General features: G+C 65.6%; 2 protein-coding genes across 5 annotated transcripts; both read right to left on the minus strand.

Annotated features, from left to right (window-relative positions):
- Positions 1–560: 560 nt before the first annotated feature.
- On the minus strand, positions 561–2,895 carry MMP23B (matrix metallopeptidase 23B). Its single transcript, XM_047082410.1, has 8 exons — positions 2,737–2,895; positions 2,251–2,390; positions 2,034–2,173; positions 1,801–1,968; positions 1,256–1,420; positions 1,072–1,182; positions 848–974; positions 561–762 (listed from the first exon to the last, which is right to left on the minus strand). The coding sequence occupies exons 1-8, from the start codon at positions 2,893–2,895 to the stop codon at positions 588–590; spliced, it is 1,185 nt and encodes a 394-aa protein (XP_046938366.1). The 3' UTR covers positions 561–587.
- A 1,626-nt stretch (positions 2,896–4,521) lies between these two features.
- On the minus strand, positions 4,522–17,548 carry MIB2 (MIB E3 ubiquitin protein ligase 2). 4 transcript variants are annotated; one of them, XM_047084441.1, is made up of 20 exons: positions 16,695–16,811; positions 15,545–15,698; positions 10,783–11,052; positions 10,432–10,603; positions 9,570–9,676; positions 9,290–9,484; positions 8,990–9,132; positions 8,776–8,883; positions 7,759–7,863; positions 7,520–7,682; positions 7,303–7,436; positions 7,057–7,205; positions 6,823–6,979; positions 6,559–6,719; positions 6,336–6,462; positions 6,025–6,258; positions 5,411–5,589; positions 5,114–5,301; positions 4,961–5,026; positions 4,522–4,884 (listed from the first exon to the last, which is right to left on the minus strand). In XM_047084441.1, the coding sequence occupies exons 3-20, from the start codon at positions 11,027–11,029 to the stop codon at positions 4,646–4,648; spliced, it is 2,874 nt and encodes a 957-aa protein (XP_046940397.1). In that variant the 5' UTR covers positions 11,030–11,052; positions 15,545–15,698; positions 16,695–16,811; the 3' UTR covers positions 4,522–4,645. The 4 variants fall into 4 exon arrangements, with proteins under 4 accessions (XP_046940397.1, XP_046940399.1, XP_046940400.1 ...); XM_047084443.1 differs by lacking the exons at positions 15,545–15,698; positions 16,695–16,811 and adding an exon at positions 17,335–17,548; XM_047084444.1 differs by lacking the exon at positions 15,545–15,698.
- Positions 17,549–19,309: the final 1,761 nt, after the last annotated feature.

Genomic DNA, 19,309 nt, shown 5'->3' on the forward strand with positions numbered 1-19,309 from the left:
GCCCTGGAATGGAGCTGTGGGGGGGATTTTTCTATTTAATCTTCAGGCTCCTTTGCACCTTCCTACCCTCAGGGCATCCACAGCCCCAGGCCCCCCAGAGCCAGCGTGCGAGTTCTTGGCCACAGTGAGACCGGTTTTGTACCAAGGTTAACGTGTTTTAAGACGCAATAAGATATTCTTGGGGGGAGCTTTGCTACGTCGGTCCTTTCGCTCCCACTGGAGGCCTCACGGGCACGGTGGTCCGGCCCTTCCCAGCCTTCCTGCCTCCCCACCCCTGAGTGACCCCGAGACACAGCCAGGAACCCCGGGCTCCACCGGCTCAGCCTATGTCCCCAGCGATGCTGCTCACGTGTGGGGGTCCCTTTTCCCCACTTGTCCAGGACCAGCTGGAGAAAGCCTTCCTTGGCCTTGGCCTTGGCCTGTGGGGAAGTTGGGGCGTCCGGGCCCCAGGCTCCCCACATCCAGCTGAGCACAGGCTGGAGGGCCCCACCCTGCAGGACCCAAGGCTGTTCGCCCTCCCTCCCAAGAAAGGGTGCGCAGACTTGAGAGAGAAAGTGCTTTATCGGCCGTCTTGGCCCCGCGGGCGCTCAGCCCCGCACGCGGACCCGCCAGGAGTAGGTGCTGAGCACCCGCTGCCGCCGGCGCACCACGCACGTGTACGTGCCCTCGTTGATGGCGTTGGCGATGATGCTCAGATGCGCCTCGCCCAGCGCCAGGTAGCCAGGGTAGGAGAATTCCAGGGGCTCCTGGTCCTTGTACCAGCTGCGGGGAGGGTGGGGAGGCTGGGCAGGGTCCCGAGCACCCGCCACCCACCCTCGGGGGGTCACGGGGACGCAGGGCCACTCACTACACTTTGCCTTTCTTGTGGAGGATCTTCTGGCCGCAGCGGAAGGTCACGTTCCGGCCCTCGGGCACCAGCCTGGTCTTGGTCCTGGGTGGCGGTGCAGTGGCAGCCACCGTGGGGAAGGGAAACTCTGCTCCGGAGTCAGGGGGGGAGGGAGGGCCACATCAGTGCCCCGCCCCCCCGCCAGACCCGAGCTGGGACTGGGGACCCTGCCTCACCGGCCTCACCGTAGCAGAAGTCACAGCTGCTGGGACAGAGCCTCTTCATAAGTCTCCGGCGGGTGTCACAGAACCCCCTCCGTGCCCAGGATGTGCACACAAACAGTCGGTCCAGGCAGCCTGCGAGAGGGCAACCTGTCCTCAGGGCCGGCCCGGCACGCCACCCGCCAGCCCGCCCACCCACGGCACTCACCGTAGAGTCGGTGCAGCCCCCACAGCTCGTCCTGCGACAGCGTCTTCCAGCCACGCAGCGTGGCGTTGAGGTGCATGAGAGCCCGGCCGTGCTGCGAGTGCATCAGGCCCAGCGCGTGGCCGATCTCGTGGGCCGCCACGTGCACCAGGTCAGTGAGCCAAACGCCTGCAGGTCCCGAGGGTCAGGCCCTCGGACCCTGGCCCAGCCCTCCCCGTTCTGCCCGCCAGCCTTGCTTGCCGTGGCCACATCTGCTGCCGTGCGGCCACGGAGCCTCCCTCACTCGGCACAGCCATGGGAAGATAAGAACGTTCCAGGCCAGCAGAGGCAGTGAGCTCGGCCCCCAGGAATGCAGCTCCGGTTCTGTCTCCAGCAGCAGGGGGGAGGGGGGGCAGGGGGGTTTCAGGGCTCCTGGAACCCGGGCCTGTGGCCTCTTCCCAGCCTCCCCCTTCCTGCTTACTTGACCCCAAATCATAGCCGTCACCCCCAAAGCCCTCCTGCTGTGCCCACCGTGGCGCAGAGGGCCCCACAGGAGGCCAGGCCATCACCTTTCTTCCAGCTGTAGCGCGTGGGGCCCAGGACCCAGTATTCGCTGTCATCGAAGTGGATGCCCCCGTGCGGGGGGAAGAAGGCGTGGGCCAGCTCGCCTGTCGGGCCGTCAAAGCAGTGGTGCAGGGCAGAGACCAGGCAGTCCGTGTGGTTGACCGGGTAGAAGCCTGGGGGAGCACAGGGGCTGAGAGGGGGCCGCGGGGCTGGGCGGGGGCAGGGGCACGGTGCCCACCTATGCGGAGGTCACTGGGCTGCTCGGGGGCCACCTCTCGGAAGCTGAAGGGGGACACGTCGCTCCACATGCGGAAGGCGGTGGCCAGGCCCCGCCGGGTCTCGCTGGGGCTCAGCAGGTTCCGTGGGAAGGAGAGAATCCTGGGGTGGGGGTTAAGGTCAGGGGTGGCGGCCAGGCTGCGGCACGCTCCCCTCCACATCCTGGCCCACGGTCACACCTGTAGGTGAGGTTGAAGTGGTCCCAGCGCAGCCTGGCGGGGGTCAGCGTGTAGCGGCGTCTGCGGGGCGCCTGGAGGGGCAGAGGACCAGGTCCCGGGGTAGCGAGGACACCCGCGGGATTGGGTGCGGCGAGATCTCCCTTCAAAGAAAGCAAGGGCTCGTGGGGAGGCAGTCGGGACCAGACTTGTGTCTGAAAACACTCGGAAAAAAGACTAAAGGAAACGGGGTGGGGTTCGTGGTTCAGGGAGTGCTGAAATTCCCTCCTTTGGGCTCTGTGTGTTTTTGGGTTTTCTACCCTGGTCGGTGTTACTTTTACAGCCAGAATGAAAAAGGTTACTAACCACAGGCCAGGTCGGAGTGGGCGGGGCTGGAGGCCTGATGCTGCCATCCCCCCCCCCCCGCCCCCGCTTCCCCCCTCCCCCAACACGCAGGCCCTTGGACCCTCGGGCCGCCCACCCTTCTGCCCAGTCCCGCCCTGCTCTCACCTGCGCTGCGCTGGCTGCCAGCCGGGCCGTGGGGGCCCCCAGCCGGGCCAGCATCATGAGCACGGGCAGCAGGCACAAGGCACCCAGCACAGCTCCCAGCCGGCCAGCCTGGGCTCGGGCCCCCGACGCCGCCGAGGACACGCAGGCCCCGAGGCCCATGGCGCCTGCGGACTCGCTGTCGGGGCCTAGGGCCCAGTGGGGCTGCGCGGGGAGGCGCTGAAGCGGCTCGGGTTACAGGGGTGGGTGCAGGGGGAGGCGCGTGCCCCTGAAGGGAACCAACTGGCCGTCCCCGCTGTCAGGACAGCCCTGCCGCCAGTGTGGGGTGCGGACCCGGGGCCTGTGGGTCGGTGGCAGCAGCTTGGGCAGGGCCTGCTGGGCGGGGTTACTTGGGGAGGGGGGGTGAGGGGGGCCAGGCAGCTAGAGAAGGGATAGAGTCTCGGGCTCAAGGAAGGGAGGTCAGTTGGGGTCCTGAGACCCGCTTTTTCCCTGGATGGAATCTCTTCGGCTCCCTCGCCACCGAATGAAGCCTGGGAGCGAACCTCCATTCCAGCCAACTTGGGACAAGTCCCCTGCCGGAGCACGCGGCCGCCTGACAGGGTCCCGGAGAAAGGGGAGGGGACTAGGAGAGTGAGTACCGGGTGCGCCGGCTGGCGGGGCAGTGGGGGCGGGGCGAGAGGCAGGGGAGGGGGCAGGTGGCCAGGGGAGTGTGGCAGAGGACCAAGCTGTCAGAGCGGGAGAGAAGGGACCCCATCGGGGTTTGGGAGGGAAGCCCGTGAGGTGCCGGGGTTGTGGGAGCCCCGGACCCGTGGCCAGGGCCAAGGCCGGGAAGGGGCCTGGGCCGGCAGGCAGGGAAGTGGTGTCCTGAGGCCCTAGGCCTCGACGGGACGGCCTGTAGGCTGCAGGAGCTGAGCCAGGCAGGGATGTTGGTGAGGGCTCCTCCGGGTTGGGGGACCTGGGATCTGGGGGTGGGTGGGTGGGGGCTGAGAAGGCAGAGTCAACAGGGATTGGTGCAGAGAGGGAGCGAGGGGAGAGGCAGAAGGCCAGACCGGGCTGGGGGGTCTGACCCTCCCCGTTCTCCATCCGGGCCTGGCGCCGAGTCACAGCAGTACACCCAGCCGACGGGGTCAGTGCCAAGGTGCTGGCAGACAGCTCCGGGGGAGCATTTCGGGTGGTTCTTGAAAAGCACCCGGCCGCTGAGCGCAGCTTTAAGCTCTTCGTGGTTCAATATTTGCCCAGCTCAGACTGGCCCTCCCACCCTGTGTCCTGCCCTCTCCCCAGCGCCTGTACCCCCCTTCCACATTCAACGGTCCTAAGACACTAGTGGTGCCGCCGGCCCCAAAGAGGCCCCTTCCCCAGCTCCCTGTTTAGCAGGGACCCCCCCAAGGGCCACCGAGAGAACAGGGTCGGAGGTGACCACACAGTCGGCCCAGGAAAAGATTAAGGGGCCGGGGAGATGACGAGGAAGACCCCCAGCTGGGCGGACACAGGGGTTCTGGCTGACCCAGGGCTTCTAGAGGACACCACGCTCCCGAACCCCCAGGCCAGGGTCGTGAGAGGCGGCCCGTGCCTGGCCCAGAGAACGGGTCCGGGCAGGCGTCTTGTGCTGTGAGCGCCACAAAGAGCAGGACGCGCGGGGCACGGGCCAAAGCGCAGAGCCTGGATCTGGGGCAGCGGCGGAAGAGGGGCCGGTCAGGACTGCCCGCGTAGGGGGCGGCGGCGCGGCGGGGCGGGACCCGGGTGCCGACCGGCCCGGCCCCCGCCCCAGGCAGGCACCAGGCGGAAAAGTCCGAGAATCTTTTTATAAAACACGGGGTGGGGGCTTGCGAAGGCGATGGCGGGACGTGGCTCCGGAACGTGGCGGGGCGCGGCCGGGACGCGGGGCGGGGGCGGGGGGGGGGGGTGGCGCGGACTACACGAAGATCTGGATGCGGTCGCGGATGGGCTGGCGGCAAATGGGGCAGGCGCTGAGCGCGGCGCCGCAGGGCGCGCACGCGCCGTGGCCGCACTGGAACACGAGGCGGATGTGGCTGTCGATGCAGATGGGGCAGGTGATGCGTTCTTCCATCTGCCGGTAGCGGCTCTGGAGCTCCTCCACCAGCTGCCGCGGCGGGCCGGGCGCAGGGGGCGCGCCGGCCACCTCCGTGCCGTCTGCGGGCGGGGATCGGGGTCAGGAGGGGCGGGGCGGGCGGGGGGACGTGGGCCCGGGACCCGGCTCCCCACCCACCTGGGCGCAGCTTCTTGCCGATGACCACCTGGCACCTGATGCACTTCTTCATCCTGCGCGCACACTCTGCGGGGGGAGCGCGCGGTCGGGCGGGCGGGCGGGCGGGCCGGCGCGGGCCCCGCCCCCCGGCGCCCCCCTCCCCCCCGCACTCACCCTCGCACACCGTGCGGTGCTGGCACGGCGAGAACAACACCAGCAGCGCCAGCTCCGAGCACACCAGGCACTCGGCGGCCTCGGGCCCCGACGGCGCGGCCACGTGCAGGTTCGTCACGGTGTTGGGGGTGCCGAGCACCAGCCTGGGGCCCGGGGCCGCGCCCCCGCTGCCGCCCGCGTGCCGCTCCCTGCGGTCGGAGGAGGGGGCTCGAGGGGGCCCTGGCGGGGGCGGGGAGGGGAGGCGTTGCCGGGGGGAGGGGCGCGCGCCGGGACCCGTCCCCACCCCGCCCGGCTCACCGGAAGCGCTGCGCGCAGCCCTGCAGGGCCTTGAGCACGCGGCCCTCGGCGGCCAGGTCCAGGGGGCTCCGGCCGCGGTGGTTGGCGTAGCTCACGTCGGCGCCCTCCAGCGCCAGGAAGCACGCGACCGCCGCGCCCACCGTCAGCTCCCCGCTGCCCGGGAGGCCGGAGGCCTGTAGCTGCGCGGCAGACAGACGCCAGTGAGGGCGGGCGCGGGGCAGGTCTCAGGACCAGCCCGGCCGCCCGGGCCTCGGGTCAGGGGCCTGAGCACCCCTCGCCGTCTGAGGCCGTTAGAACGTTAGAGCGGGAGATGGGCGGGCAGGAAAAGCGGGGGACTCCAGGGGGAGGGGCGGGGTTCGGAGACAGTACCCCTCCCCCGCCCCGCCCCCACGGGGCCCGGGGTGGGGGGGGAGGGGGGCCCTTTCCCAGGCTGGTCGGCAGCGCATTTTCTCAGGAACGCAGGGCCCCGGCCGGGGTCGCAAGGACGCCCCTGGCCGCAGTCCCCCAGACTGCCCCGCCCCCAGGAAGGCCTGGCTCCCTGGGCCGGCGCCCGCGGCGGAGGCGAACAGCCCCTGCGGCCCACCTCCGCGGCACCCAGACCCACACTTCCTCACCCTGGACAGCAGCTGCAAGGGCCCCGGGTCCCCCCCGGCCCCATCGGCCGCCAGGGGCAGCAGCTGGTGACGCTGCAGTGCCACGTGCAAGGCCGTGTCCCCCTCCTCATCCTCGGCATTGACGCTGCAGCCAGCGTCCACCAGCAGCGGCACGAGGCCCACGTGGGCCTGCTGCACCGCCAAGTGCAGTGCGGACTGGAGCTGCCGGTTGCGGACGTTCACGTCACAGCGGCCCTGGGGAGAGGGAAGGGGGGAGGGTGGGCACAGGCTCCGGCCAGGGACCCGCCCCCGTCCCTCGGCTGCGTCCACACCTCTCGGATGAGAATCTGGATCACCTCCCGGTGGTTGTTGAGGGCGGCCAGGTGCAAGGCCGTGAAGCCGTCCTCTTTCTTGGCATCCACCAGCTGACGTGCCCGACCTAGGATCTTCCTGACAGCTCTGGGAGCAGGGAGACGCATCGGGGGTCGGTCGTGTCCCCAGAGCGGCCCAACAACTCGGGAGGCTGGCCACCGGCCGTGCCCACCCCAAACTCACAGTGTGTGGCCCTTGAGGGCCGCGTGGTGCAGCAGGGTGAAGCCCTGGCTGTTGGTGGCAGTGACGTCGATGCCCGGCACCTCAGTGAGGACCTCCACGATGCCGCTGGCGCCGGCGCCCGCCGAGATGGCACAGTGCAGGGGTGTGTCTGCATGGGCGTCCTGCCGGGGTGTGTGGGGGGGGGGGCCAGCGGTCACTCGGCAGGGAGGTAAATGCCACTGCATCCTTGACCCCAGGGGTAGGGCCAGGGGACCTAGCACTCACAGGCAGATTGACGTCACAGCCGCGCTCACACAGGACCCTCACCACCTCCAGAAAGCCCCTCCGCACGGCCACATGCAGCGCTGCGCTCCGGGTGCCGTTGAGGGCATTGGCCCCGCACCCGGAGCTCAGGAGCACCCGGGCAGCCTCGGGCTGGTTCCTGGCGGAAGAGGGAGCGGGAGGCGCGCTGCGTCCACCTGCGGACCCATCCCCCACCCCGTCCCCGCCGGGCCTCACCCCAGGGCCGCGTAGTGCAGCGCCGTGTTGCCCTCATCGTCTGGCAGGTCTGCGCCCGCCCGTGCCTGCAGCAGCAGCCGCACCAGCTCCACCTGGCCCAGGTAGGCAGCCACCTGCAGGGCGGTCCTGCCCTGGTTCTTGGCGTCCACCTGCCAGGAGAGCCAGCAGGTCAGTCCCCAGCCCTCTGTCCCTCTCCCTGGGGCTGGCCGGCGGAGGGGTGGAGAGGCAGGGGTCTCGGGAGCTCGCCTGCTCTGGGTGCCTCCTCAGCAGGTCCAGAGCCCCGGCCATACTGCCTAGGGCCACCTCCACCACCAGTCTCCCTGGATGCTCAAGGTCGCTCTTCTGGGCTCGAAGCTTGTCCAGGGCAACACTCAGGGAGCCTGGGTGGGGCAGGGCTCGAGTTAAGTGGCGGCTCAGGGGGCGGCCCTGCCTCCCACCGGCCACCCAAGCTGGGTGCCCGCACTTTTGTTCTCCCTGGCACGCTCTACGACGTCCAGGTTGGCATCTTCCTCAGGGCGGTAGGCCACCAGGCAGGAGGGGCTGAAGGTCCACAGCTGACCGCCGACTGCCACGCGCAGGTTACCGTCTCTGAAAACTTTTACCACCTTCCCGACGCGGCCCAGGGCCTGAGTGGGGAGAGGGTAGGGTCACAGGCGGGTCTCCCAGGGGGTGAGGGAGGCGGGGGTGGGTGGAGGCACTCACAGGGGCCATGTCATCTGTCCACTCGCCGTGCCCAGCTTGTAGCCGCTTCACCGTGTCGAGGTCATCAATGACCCGCACCACGTCACCCACCCAGAAGGCGTTGTGCTGAGTGACAGACAGGCATGTGAGGGGCACCCCCCAGGCAAGGGTGGCTGCCCGGGGCCTTAGAGCAGGGAGCCACCTCCACTGAACTCCACAGGATAGGCGAGCCTCAACTTGACCCTAGCACCTGACTGAGAGCTGGATGAGGGCCACAGTGACCAGGGCAGCCCTGGGTGGCCAGCCCCAGAGCCGTGGGAGCGACAGCCAGAGAGGCACCCAGGCAGTGACACCCAGACCAGACCAAAGCCAACTCTGGGGTGAAGGCCAAGGCGGGCCTGACCCTATGCACCACTGGAGGGACAGGCAGTGTGGCTGAGGCCAATCTAGACCAACACAAGGATGGGGGTGGGGTCCTGGGACGACCAGGGGCATCAGGAGCCACTCCTCCCCAGTCCCCAAACCTTTCCTGGCTGCACCCTCCCTGTACAGGTCTTGCTCTACAAACCGTCTGTCCTGTGATACCCGCCCCCCCCCCCAACCCCCAACCCCCGGGTCCAGGACTGTGCTAGGGGTAGCCGCCCCACCCACACAACCCTGCTTCCCAGTGTTCACCCGCACCCACCCCCGGCTAAGTGTCCACCCTCCGTCCTGAAGGGCCTTCTCACTGCTCCCGCTTGCTGCCCCCCATGTGCTCCCCACACCCATAGGGAGCACTGTTTAGAAAGTCACCTCCCACCTGTAATGCAGCAGTGGCTTCCTTGGGCCCAGGATCAAGCCCCCAGCCTCCGCCAGCCCCCAGTGCCTCACCCTCTGGATCCCTATACACCTGGATCCCTCTCCGTGGAACTCAGTCCCTTCTAGACCCTGTAAAGCCCCCCCCCCTTCAGGGTTGGAGAAAGGCATTCCCAGAGCTGAGCAGGTACACGGAGGGGGTGCAGAAGCGAACAGACGGGCTCGGCCCAGCCCCCCATGCACCTTGGTGAGAGCCCCAGGGTGGAAGGTCCAGCGGGTCTCATGGCCGAACTGCACGCGCACATCCCCACGCTCCGTGATGCGGTGCACGGTGCCCGTCTGTCCGATAAACTGTGGCGGGTCATGGAGACCGTGGCTGGGTGGAGCGGGAGGGCTAGGGGTCCAGAGGATGCGGGGAAGGGAGGGTACGGGGGGCTCAGCAGGTGGGGCGGCTCACCTCCGCCATCCTGGGGTTCCACCCGCCGTGGCCTTCCTGCATCTCCCTCAGGATGTCTGTGTCCAGCAGACACTTAACCTTGTCCCCGTGCTGGAAAGGCTGGCCATCAGCACTCACCCTGCGCTGCAGCTCTGCCGGCTTGCCTGGGGGCGGGCAACAGGCCCCCCTCAGCAGCATCCCTCCTCCCCGGCACCTCCAGAGGTCAGCCCCCACCCAGCGCCGCCCCAGGACCCCGCTGGGGCAGGAGGGCGGCAGGGCGGCGGGGCAGGCGGGTGTGGGCTACTCGGGGCCAGCCCCTACCGAGCCTTGGCAGGTGCTCCTTGTAGTAGAAGCCACCGGCCGCCTCGCCTACACACTTGAGGTCCACCTTGCCCTTGTGGCCCACTCGGTACACATTGGTGGTGCCATCTGCCCACGTCACACTGGCCACGCTCCGGCCTGTCTCCACATCCCAGCCACGGATGTCCACCACTCGGCCTGGCTTCCCTTCCCCGCCTGGGGAGACAAGGGTCCCACCAGCAGGCTAAGCCCGTGCCGTGAAGCTGAGCCACAGCCAGGGGCGGCCTGGTCCCCCACTCACCGTCCTGCGAGCCCCACTCCCAGTCAGGACCCCGTACCACCTTCGCCCCCTGGAAGATGCCCCTCAGCGGGATCCTGGGGAGGCCCTGGCGGGGACTCAGCGTGACCCTGCAAGAGAGCAAGTGGGTGCTGGGCCACACGGGAAGCAGGGCGACGTGCAAGCCCTCCGGCCCACCCAGCTCTCTTGCCCTAGGGCGGCTGGCCCAGCAGGTCCCTGCCCTCCGCTCTGGGCCCCTCACAGCAGGGCCTCTGTATGCAGTCACTTGGCACCCAGCGCCTCCTCCCGGGCTGAGCGCTGTTAGGGTTGTTCCCAGAGCTCTGCACACAGCCTGGCCCGGAGAGGGCTCAGCGCGTAGAAACGTAGACATGGAAGAATGACCAGAAGCGCCCAGGCAGCTGGCCCTGCTCCCACTCTGGCCAGCAGGCAGCCGGGAGCCAGAGCACACACCGCCCCTCCACGCGCACGGGAAGCGTCAGGGAGCCGTGGGTGGTGCCTCTGGGGGGCCACCCCAGCCCAGGGGACTCCTAGTTCCATCCCCCCGCCCGCCGTCCCAGCAACGGTGCCTCCCCAGCTACGCCTTTGGGTTCGCTCCCAGCACAGGCTGCCCGGGGGCTTCCCCAGGGGACGCAGGCCACCTCCGTGCCCCCACCACAGCTGCACCGGGGAACCAGCCACGCCTGGCTCTAGGGCCGGTGCCAGGACAGAGTGGACAGACTGCCTTCCAGTGGGCGGGGGGGCGCTGGTGCCAGTGACCAGGCCTCTGGAGCGACCGTGACCTCGGCCACACCTCAAGGAAAGGTGCTGCAGGTGCTCTGGCTGTCACAGGCCAGGGCCCCGACCCTGCCAGGCGGGCGGAACTCACGGGCGCGAGTGGGCCGTCTCGTAGCGCTCGAAGGCGTGGGTGAGGTCGTGCTTGCCGTGCATGTAGCACTGCGTGCACAGGTCGTAGTCGAAGCAGACGCGGCACTTCCAGCGCATACCCCGCAGGCCGTGCCTCTTGCAGCAGTCGCAGACAATGTTGGGGTGGCGGACGCCTGGGGGCGGGGCAGGGTCAGGGGACGCGGGGCCTCTGCCCCCCACCCTCCAGGGCCGCTGTCTCGTGCACCCATCTGGGCACCGTCATCTGTCCCCCGCCCAGGGCCCGCCACCACCCCACGCACAGATCTGGGCGTCGTCACCTGCCCCCTGCCCCTCCAGGGCCCGCCACGCGCACCGATCTGGGCGTTGTCGTAGAGCAGCAGGTCGTGCGCGCCCTGGTAGCCTGCGCGGTAGTTGGTGCGGGTGCCGTGGTCCCACTGCACGACTACCGTGCGGTCAGGGGTCGAGGGGCTTCCATGGCGGCCAAGCTCCACCACAGTGCCCACGCCGCCCTCGCCGCCATCCTGCTGGCCCCACTTCCAGTCCACGCCGCGCACCACACGCATGCCCACCTGCACGCCTGCCTGGGGGTCTGGGTCCATGGTGGGCACGACTGCTCCGGGACCTGCAGGCAGATGGTACCCTCAGGCCACATGAAGAAGGCCACACAGGCTCTTGCCAGTTCTGGGAGGGCTACCAGAGAGACACGGTGGGGAACAGGTCTGGGGGAGCTAGGCATGGTGTGTGGGGGTGAGGGGGGGGAGCATGCGCAAACGCCCTGGGGCAGGGAGAAGCGTGGTGAGCATGTGCACTACAGACCAAAGGAGGCTCAACTGGCCACCGGCTGGTGGAAGGGGACACGGGCCACAGAGGCTCAAATGGCACCTGTCTTCGAGGAAGGGTGGGATGCCCCTTTGGAAAGTCCTCTCCAGCCACTATGAGGTGCCGCCCTGTGGTGAGCAGGGGCAGAAAGAGGGCGCAGTCCCGGAAAGAGGACACTGGATCGCCAGGGAACGAGACCTGGCAAGGTAGGGACCCTCAGCAAATGCTCGTGGAGCGTCTGCCTCTGCTAGGGGGTCCGGTTCTGGGTGGTCGGCACACAGTGGGCCATCAGCACATCTTTGTTTGAAAATTAATGGATGGCGGGGGGGGCCCTGAGTGGCTCAGTCGGTTGAGCGTTTGACTCGGGGTTTCGGCTCAGGTCGCGATCTCACAGTTCCTGAGGTCAAGCCCAGCTTCTGGCTCTGGGCTGACGGTGAAAAGCCTGCTTGGGATTCTCTCTCTGCCTCTGTCTCTCTCTCTCAAAATAAATAAGCATTAAAAAAATTAATGGATGTAAAGTAAGACAATAAAACTATCAGAAGAAAACACACTCTTTTGTGCAGCCAGTTTAGAAGCTGGGCTGCACTGAGGTCCAGCGTCCATCAAGACACCACTAAGAGAGGGGCGCCTGGGTGGCGCAGTCGGTTAAGCGTCCGACTTCAGCCAGGTCACGATCTCGCGGTCCGTGAGTTCGAGCCCCGCGTCGGGCTCTGGGCTGATGGCTCGGAGCCTGGAGCCTGTTTCCGATTCTGTGTCTCCCTCTCTCTCTGCCCCTCCCCCGTTCATGCTCTGTCTCTCTCTGTCCCAAAAATAAATAAAAAAACGTTGAAAAAAAAATTTAAAAATAAATAAATAAATAAAATAAATAAATAAAAAAAGACACCACTAAGAGAATAAACACCCAGCAGGCCCGGAGGACGCAGCAGCCACGCACACAGAGCACAGGGAGCTTGTGTCTGGGGTGTGGGGAGAACGTGCAAATGCAGACAGCCCAAAAGAAAAGGGGCAAAGCACTGGCATAGGTCCCCCCCGCCCCCCGCAAAGACTAAAAAACACATCTGGTCACCAGGCCACTGCTCGAGTGTGACACTATCCTAGGTCATAGACAGTGCCTCAAGGTCACTCCGGGCCCTGCTTCTGGGGTCTTCTCTGCAGAACCGTGGTCTGCCCGCTCGACTTGTACCAGACGAGGTGGCGCCTGTGTTCACAGCAGCACCCTCCCCCGTATGCTCAAGGGTGAACTGGGTCACGAGGCATGATTTATCCCCAGAGGAACACACACCCACCACACCGTACGCAGGAGCCGCTGGGAGGCAAAACTCTACAGGTGCTGAAGGAAAGCAGCCACGTGCCCGCTACCTGAATCCATTTACAAGAAGTTCACAACCAGGACAAGCAAATTCATGGTGGCGGAGGCAAACACGGGGCTCTGGGACCCAGAGATGTACTATTTCCTGATGTGAGTGACGCTTATGTGCCTTTGCAAACTTGGATCACTTCTGACCTGGGACCTGCATTACATGTTTCTTCAATAAAGTATTTTTAACTAATGACAAGAACGGATTTGAATGACCGTTAAGAGAGAAAATCAACAGCACGTGGAGAGGGCCCCAGGGACTCCCAGCCTGTAAGAGAGCAATCACCACTCCACTTCTGCCACGGTCTGCCGTGTGGCCAGGAGGACCCCGACGCTGTGAAAACAGCTGGCCTGGGCGCTGTCCAAGGCAGGGCTGGGTGTGAACCTGGGAGGCCGGAGGGACACTGAGGCTGGCTGGGCTGTAGCTGAGAAGCAGACAGGCTACTGCCAGCTTCCGTTAGGGCCCGGTGGCCCCGCTCAGCCACAGGACACTGGCCAGCAACAAGGGAGGAAAACCACAGGTCACTCCTCCGCCTGGGGCCCTCTCCGAGGTCCTGAGTCCCACCCCCATCCCCATCCCAATGCTCCCAGGCCTGGACAGCTCAGGAAACTGCCATCCAGCCAAGGCCACAGGCGGGCAGAGAGGAGGGACGGTGGTCAGACTGCCAGAGGCAGGGGCCGAGCCCCACGGACCATCTGACGTCCACCCTCTGCCCAACTCCGTTCTGAGGCCCACGTCCCACCCAGGGTGGGCACCAGAGGGGCGCTGCCCATAGGGCTAGGGCCTCAGTCCGTGCCTAGCCTGCATGTCCAAGGCAGTGCGCCCCTCGGACTCTTAGAGGCAGGAACCACCCGGCCAGGTCTGACTGTTGCAAATTCTCCCTCCCAGACGGGCTCCCTGTGATGCTGCTTCCTCACCCCACCCAGGCAGGACCTCCAAGGCTTCCACAGAAACAGGTGCACGTTTCAGAAAGATAAACCTTCCCAACCCATGAACTCATTAGCAGCCTTTCCTCAAGGAAACTCCTCATTGCTCACTCACCCCGACGGCCTCACCTCTCAGGCCACCCTGCCTCCCTGCACTGTCGCCTCTCAGCTGCCTTCCCTTCTGGTCTCTGGCCCTTGCTGAGATGGGGCAGCCGGGCCTGAGACCGCAGCAGACCCCAGCACCAAGAGCTTCCTATTTCTTCCACGAGCCCAGGCCTGCCACCCAAGAATGCCTGTCACCCTTGGGTGCCAGCAAGCTCCAGAGGAGGGGGGACATCCTGGGGGTCAGGTCCAGTGGGCCGCCCACGTGTAGCCTCAGCCTCCTGCCCCCCCCCCCATCAGCAGCTGCCACACGTGTGTTTCTTAGGCCGAGCAGCACGGCCTGAGCCTGTGGCCTGCCGGCAGAGCAGTGGCCGGCCCCTTAGTGTACAGGCCCCACCCCTACCCTGCCAGATGCTCCTGCCTGCTGGGAAGCCACCAGAGCTGGCTGTGACAGACGGGTCACACAGAGCTGCTCCCTGCCCTTCCCAAATGCTCTGCCGACATATACTCCGCCACAGTGGGCCTCGTTCCAGGCAACCGCAGACCCAGACAAGCCTAGGCAGACAGGCCCAAGGAAGGTCCCTGCCTGCAGAGCCCAGAAACTGGCCCCACACTGTAATACAGGACTCGGCGCAGGAAGGGACCCTGCGAGTGCCACGAATCAGTGCCATGAGCCGTTCCTTGGCCAGGGTGGCTTGTCCTCTGTGAGGCCAGCCTGTCAGCCTGCCCAGCCAGCCACACCTGCCCGCCTACTGACCTCAGGGACCCACCAGCCACGTGCTGCGGAAGCACTTCCAACAAGACACGGTGGGGGGGGCACCCCAAGAAGGAGAGCAAGTTGTGCCCGTGCCTGGCCCTGCCCTACGGGAACAGGCAGAGAACAAAGAGGGGGGTGGGGGGATGCCCGGAAGGGTCTGTGGGAAACCAGGACCAGGCCTGAGCCGCCGCCAGCCCCACGTGGGGCAGCAGGGCAGGTCCCCAGGGCAGCCCAACACCTGTTACACACGCGGTCGGTATTTTTAGCACAGCCGGCTCTCCCCTATCTGCCAGGCCCCCCCAGGGCTGTGCCTCACGGGAACCCACCAACCCATGTGGGACACAGCCCGATGGGACACACAGGCCGTGGGCTTCTTCCTGCCCCTCACCATGTGCACCCAGACCAGCACCCCTTGAGGAAGACAATGGAGAAGAGAGAAGCGGCCTGCTCTGGAGACACCCGCGGCCCTGGGAGCCTCTTTGTCTCCTCGTCCCCAGCACCTGATCCCCGCACGTCCTGAGGTCTGCCCCCTGCTTCAGCATCTCCATCCAGCATGGTGTCGCCTCATCTCAGGCCTGAGCAGAGCCTCCAGCAACACCTCCCTGCTGTCCCCTCCTACATATCCACCGCAGAGATCGGACACCCGGCTCCCGGGCCTTAGGAACGTCTTGGCCCAGCATTCTAGCACCCTCGTGAGGAGGCCGGTAGCTTTCCAGGTCTCTCCATCACTTTTCTCCTCCCACCTCTCTGCCTGGTCTTTGTCACTGTCCTTGGGGGCCCAGCACGTGCTGATCATACCCCCAGGTACCCAGCCCCCAACCCCCCATCAGGACTCTCTACTTCACTTTAGACAGTCCCACCAGAGGGCTCGGGAAGGGCATGGCAAGTGGGGAATGGACCAGAGTCAGGAGTCGGGAGGCAGTGACAAAACCCAGAGGGGCTACAGAGAAAGGGGGCACCCCTTCAGTGGGATATTCACCCAGAGACTTATTTTTTACTTCCTTTACCAGAAACACTACACTCGGACATCTTCCTCAGAGCTCACAGGCCACACCCCTGCCTGGCACCCAAACGCCCTCAGAGGTCGTCGCTAGGAACGTCAGAGCAGCAGGGTCCGGGTGACAGGTGCACATCAGCAGAACTGTAACTTACCTTAGAACACGAACCAGCCTCGAGTCAGCATCCCAGACCTTTAGCTGCTACTTCTTGGGTCACAAATTTGACAGTCTCCAAGATTTCCTGTTGGAAACTAGCAACCATGCCGACACAGAACGCAGCAACCAAACAGGCAGCCAGCGAAGCAAGTCTGGAGAGAACGTTGTTTAAAAGGCAGTTTTACACTTTTAGCATTTACCATTTCAAGCAAGCAGGCGGACACCGGGGTCTATTCCGGGGGTTTCTAGTTTCTCGTGTCTCAAGGAACTGTCAGCTCTTGGGAGGCAAAACGATTTCCGAAATATGCACGAGGACAGTGTAGAAATAAGGTGTCTTCCCTATTTGTGAATATTTTATTGGAAACACTTTTAAAAGCCGTAAAGATCAAATACCACTTAGCTAAGAAACGGGCAAACTGCCTTTATTCAAAGGAACACAGTTACATGACACTGACACGGCATGTGACAGGCAGCTGCCACTCCTTCCCCTGTGCCTCCGGCTGTGTCTGATGATGCCGTTTGAATCAACACCATGTGGCGCACAATCAACTGGCAAAACTTGGTGAACCACAGGCTCCTGTCATGTGGCAGCTCTGGCCACGACAAAGGTGGACATCCTGGGTGCTGGGGAGTCCGGCCCATTAGGGACCAGGGTGAAGCCCTGAGACGAGAGCCCAGGAAACCCAACTTGGCCCAGCAGGAAGACCTGCCCAACGCCTAGAGGAAGTACAGGACTGTCATCAGCTGACTCCTGCCCCGCCCCCACCCCCCAGACGAAAGGCCTCAAGAACCCTGAAGACTGGGGCGTCCTGCCCCAACCACTGCCCAGGGCCAAGCCGAGTGGGAGCAAGGCTTTCAGATACTTGTTGCATCTGCAGTTGACAGGAGGGGACCTGCCAGGAAGGACTGGGTCTGCCTCATCCCCAGCCCCGCTCGTGCGCACCAGGAAGAAGCCTTTTTGTCACCTTTCCTTATTTCTTCATTTAGATATGAATTCAGAGCACGCCGGAGCAGAATTACGTATCACCCTCACACATACACACACACTCAAAAACAACTAAAACTCCTCTGACATGGCATCAGATAGAACCCACAGCATGAAACAGCCAGCTCCAAACTGTCACACCACAAGCCTGTCGAGAGCTCACCTGTCTGGCCGTCCAGTCGCCCCCCCTGCCCGCCTGGACACTGGTGGGCAGCCCTGATGCCTGGAGACGTGGGGACCGGCCTCTAGCCTCGCTGAGCTTCAGCGCAAGCCCTGAGCCATCCAACCCTGTGGCGCCTGGGAGATGCCAACACGCACAGTTAGCACCTCCGACGGGACCGCGGCGAGCGGGCTGAGCTAGCCGGTCTGCTCCTGGGTTGCCCGCTGTCTACATGCCCACTCCCGTGCAAACACCGCGACACCCGGCGCTGCCCCAGAGGCCTGCAGGGCTCCCTGGGCTCTGGCGGCCTCGCTCCTACTGCAGTAGTCACTGTCTGAGGCGCGCAGGAGCCGCAGCGCCCGAACACGACCTGCGGCCGGGAGCGGAGCAAGAGGGCTGGCGGCCCGGGGGGTTGCAGCCGTCAGGGCCCGGCGCTGCGCCCCGGCCGAGGCTCCGCGGGGGACAGCGGGGGTGGGCCGGGCCGGGCCGGACTGGGCAGAGCGGGCGCGCAGCCCGAGCGTGACCCCGCCCTACCGGCCCGGGTCCGCCCCGCCTCCTGCCACCCCATCCCCCTTCCTCGGGAAGCCGCCCCGGGCCCCGACTGAGGCCAAACCCTAGTGCCCCCGTCGACCCCTCCACTTGCCCGTAAGTTTGCGTCCCGCCCGTTCGGCGCGGGAGCTCCGGGGGCCCGAGAAGCGCCGGTTCTATCTGCTAGTGACCTGCCAAGCGGCCTCGGTGTGCGCGGCAGCCTGCCCGTGGCCCCTCTGCCGCTCAGCGCCCGCCAGCCAGGCCGCCCCGCTGCGCCGAGACCACCGGCCGAGGCAGGCGAGGACCCCAAGCTCGGGGCTCTTGGGGCCGCCGCGGAGCCTGTCGGGAGTTGTAGTCTGCAGCCCGCTGGGGCCGGAGCTAGAGGGGAAGGGTCCGAACCACAACTCCCAGGAGAACCCGCGGCGGTGGTGACGCACGCGGCCGCAGGAGGCGGGGCGTACGGGAGGGAGTCCCGGCCAGTGACCTGACAGAGACGGGGAAGCCTGCTGCATTGCTCCCGGGAAAGGCGCGAGCTCGGCTCCCCGCCAAACGCGGACGGAAGGCGCGTACACATCGGGCAGCGTGTGCCACACGTCGTCGAAAGGCTGCGGCGGCCTCGGCGCACTTCGCACCACGTTGCGGGCCGAGGGCGCGGACCCAAGCAGCGTGCGCCTGGACGGGAAGGGGCCGGGCTCCTCGTCCAGGTAGGCGCGGGGACCCTCGCGCCCCGGAAGCCACCGAGGACCGAGCTCGTGCGGGCCGAGCAAGGTGGGCCACTCTACCGGGGCCGGGAGGTCAGCCCCGCCGGGGCGCTGAACTTGAGGCCACGCCCCCGCGAGGGGGCGTGACCCTCGCCGGAAGCTCGTAGACCTCGCGCCGGCCCTACGTGGCGCGGCTCCGTGCGAGGACGCGGCCCGTTGCCATGGAGACGGAGGCAGCGGCGGGCCGCGGAGGCCTCACCAACGACTCCTTTGACTTGATTGGTTTTAAAAATCAGAATAACGCCAGTCTGAGCCGTACTCCTCGCGGAACCGAAGCCCGAGCGAAACGCGGCGGGCCCCTGCGCTTCTCCCCGGCAAGTACTTTGGGCGCTCTTAGCTTCCTGGTGACGGAAAGCCGCGTGTGTGAAGCGGCCGCTGCTAGGCTCTGACGCGGCCGTGTGACAGGTTTCTGCGGGCCCCGCCGTCCCCGCAGCTCCGCCCCGCCCGCGTGGCCGCGCGTGGCCCGGTGTCCCCGGGGCGGCAGCTGTCGGTCCGCTTTCACCACCTCTCGCCGGCTCCCGCGGCCCCCCTGGCGCAGCCTCTGCTCTGGTCTCTCTTCGTCTTTTGTCACGCTCACATGTCTTCTTTTTCAGACGTTCGGACATTTTTGCCACACGCCCGTCAATAACGTTTTCCCTCAGCTCAAGCTCCTGGATACCTCCCTCCAGTGCGCCCTGTCCCTTGTTCCGGTCCAGCCGCGTGGCTCCCCAGACCTGCTGCCCAGTCTCCCCCCCGCTAGAGCTGTTCTCCGCTGTCATCCTTGTGCTCCCTGGGCTGCAGTTCTTGTGTCCTGGCACCCCTGCCATCTCCATCTCCCTTCTTGGTTTACGCTCTCATTTTGCTCAAGTCAGCCCTCCGGAGCTTTCTGGAAAGGGCGCATGTCTGAAAGGTGTTTGTTCTATGCCTGTCTCTGATCGACAGTTTGGCAGAGTCTAGGATTCTAGTTTGGAAAGACTTTATCTTCACATTTTCTGACGTCACATATTTTGCTTCCAGCTTCCAGGGACACTGTTGAAAAGTCCAAAGCTATTCTGATGCCTGGTCAGCGGTCTGCTCTCTGTGGGTTCTCTCTCTGAAAGTGGTTAGGATCTTCTCCATATCCTTGGTGCTCTGAAATGCCATGGAGATACCCCTTGCTGCCTCTCCTGACTGTACTGAGCACACCATTCTCTTCATTCTGGAGGCTCTTAGCCTTCCTTCGGTCTGGGAACTTCATTGTTGTTGTTTTTTTTTTTTTTTTTATAAGTTTCTGTATTTATTCTGAGAGAGAGCGTGCATGTGGGGGAGAGGCAGAGAGAGAATCCCAAAGCAGGCTGTCTGCTGTCAGTG

The sequence above is a fragment of the Lynx rufus genome, unplaced genomic scaffold, assembly GCF_022079265.1.
Source record: "Lynx rufus isolate CCGP_SWC_20201006 ecotype Redwood Valley unplaced genomic scaffold, mLynRuf1.p SCAF_2, whole genome shotgun sequence".
Taxonomy (NCBI): domain Eukaryota; kingdom Metazoa; phylum Chordata; class Mammalia; order Carnivora; family Felidae; genus Lynx; species Lynx rufus.

Coding starts and splice junctions, on each gene's coding strand:
- MIB2 (XM_047084443.1), bottom strand. CDS start 11,029: ATGGACCCAGACCCCCAGGCAGGCGTGCAGGTGGGCATGCGTGTGGTG. Junction 10,604..10,782: donor CTACGACAACGCCCAGATCG/GTGCGCGTGGCG, acceptor CCCCGCCCCCAG/GCGTCCGCCACCCCAACATT. Junction 9,133..9,289: donor GGAGCACCTGCCAAGGCTCG/GTAGGGGCTGGC, acceptor GCCCGCCCCCAG/GCAAGCCGGCAGAGCTGCAG.
- MMP23B (XM_047082410.1), bottom strand. CDS start 2,895: ATGGGCCTCGGGGCCTGCGTGTCCTCGGCGGCGTCGGGGGCCCGAGCC. Junction 2,391..2,736: donor TGGCAGCCAGCGCAGCGCAG/GTGAGAGCAGGG, acceptor CTTTCTTTGAAG/GGAGATCTCGCCGCACCCAA. Junction 1,969..2,033: donor GCCCAGTGACCTCCGCATAG/GTGGGCACCGTG, acceptor GTGCTCCCCCAG/GCTTCTACCCGGTCAACCAC.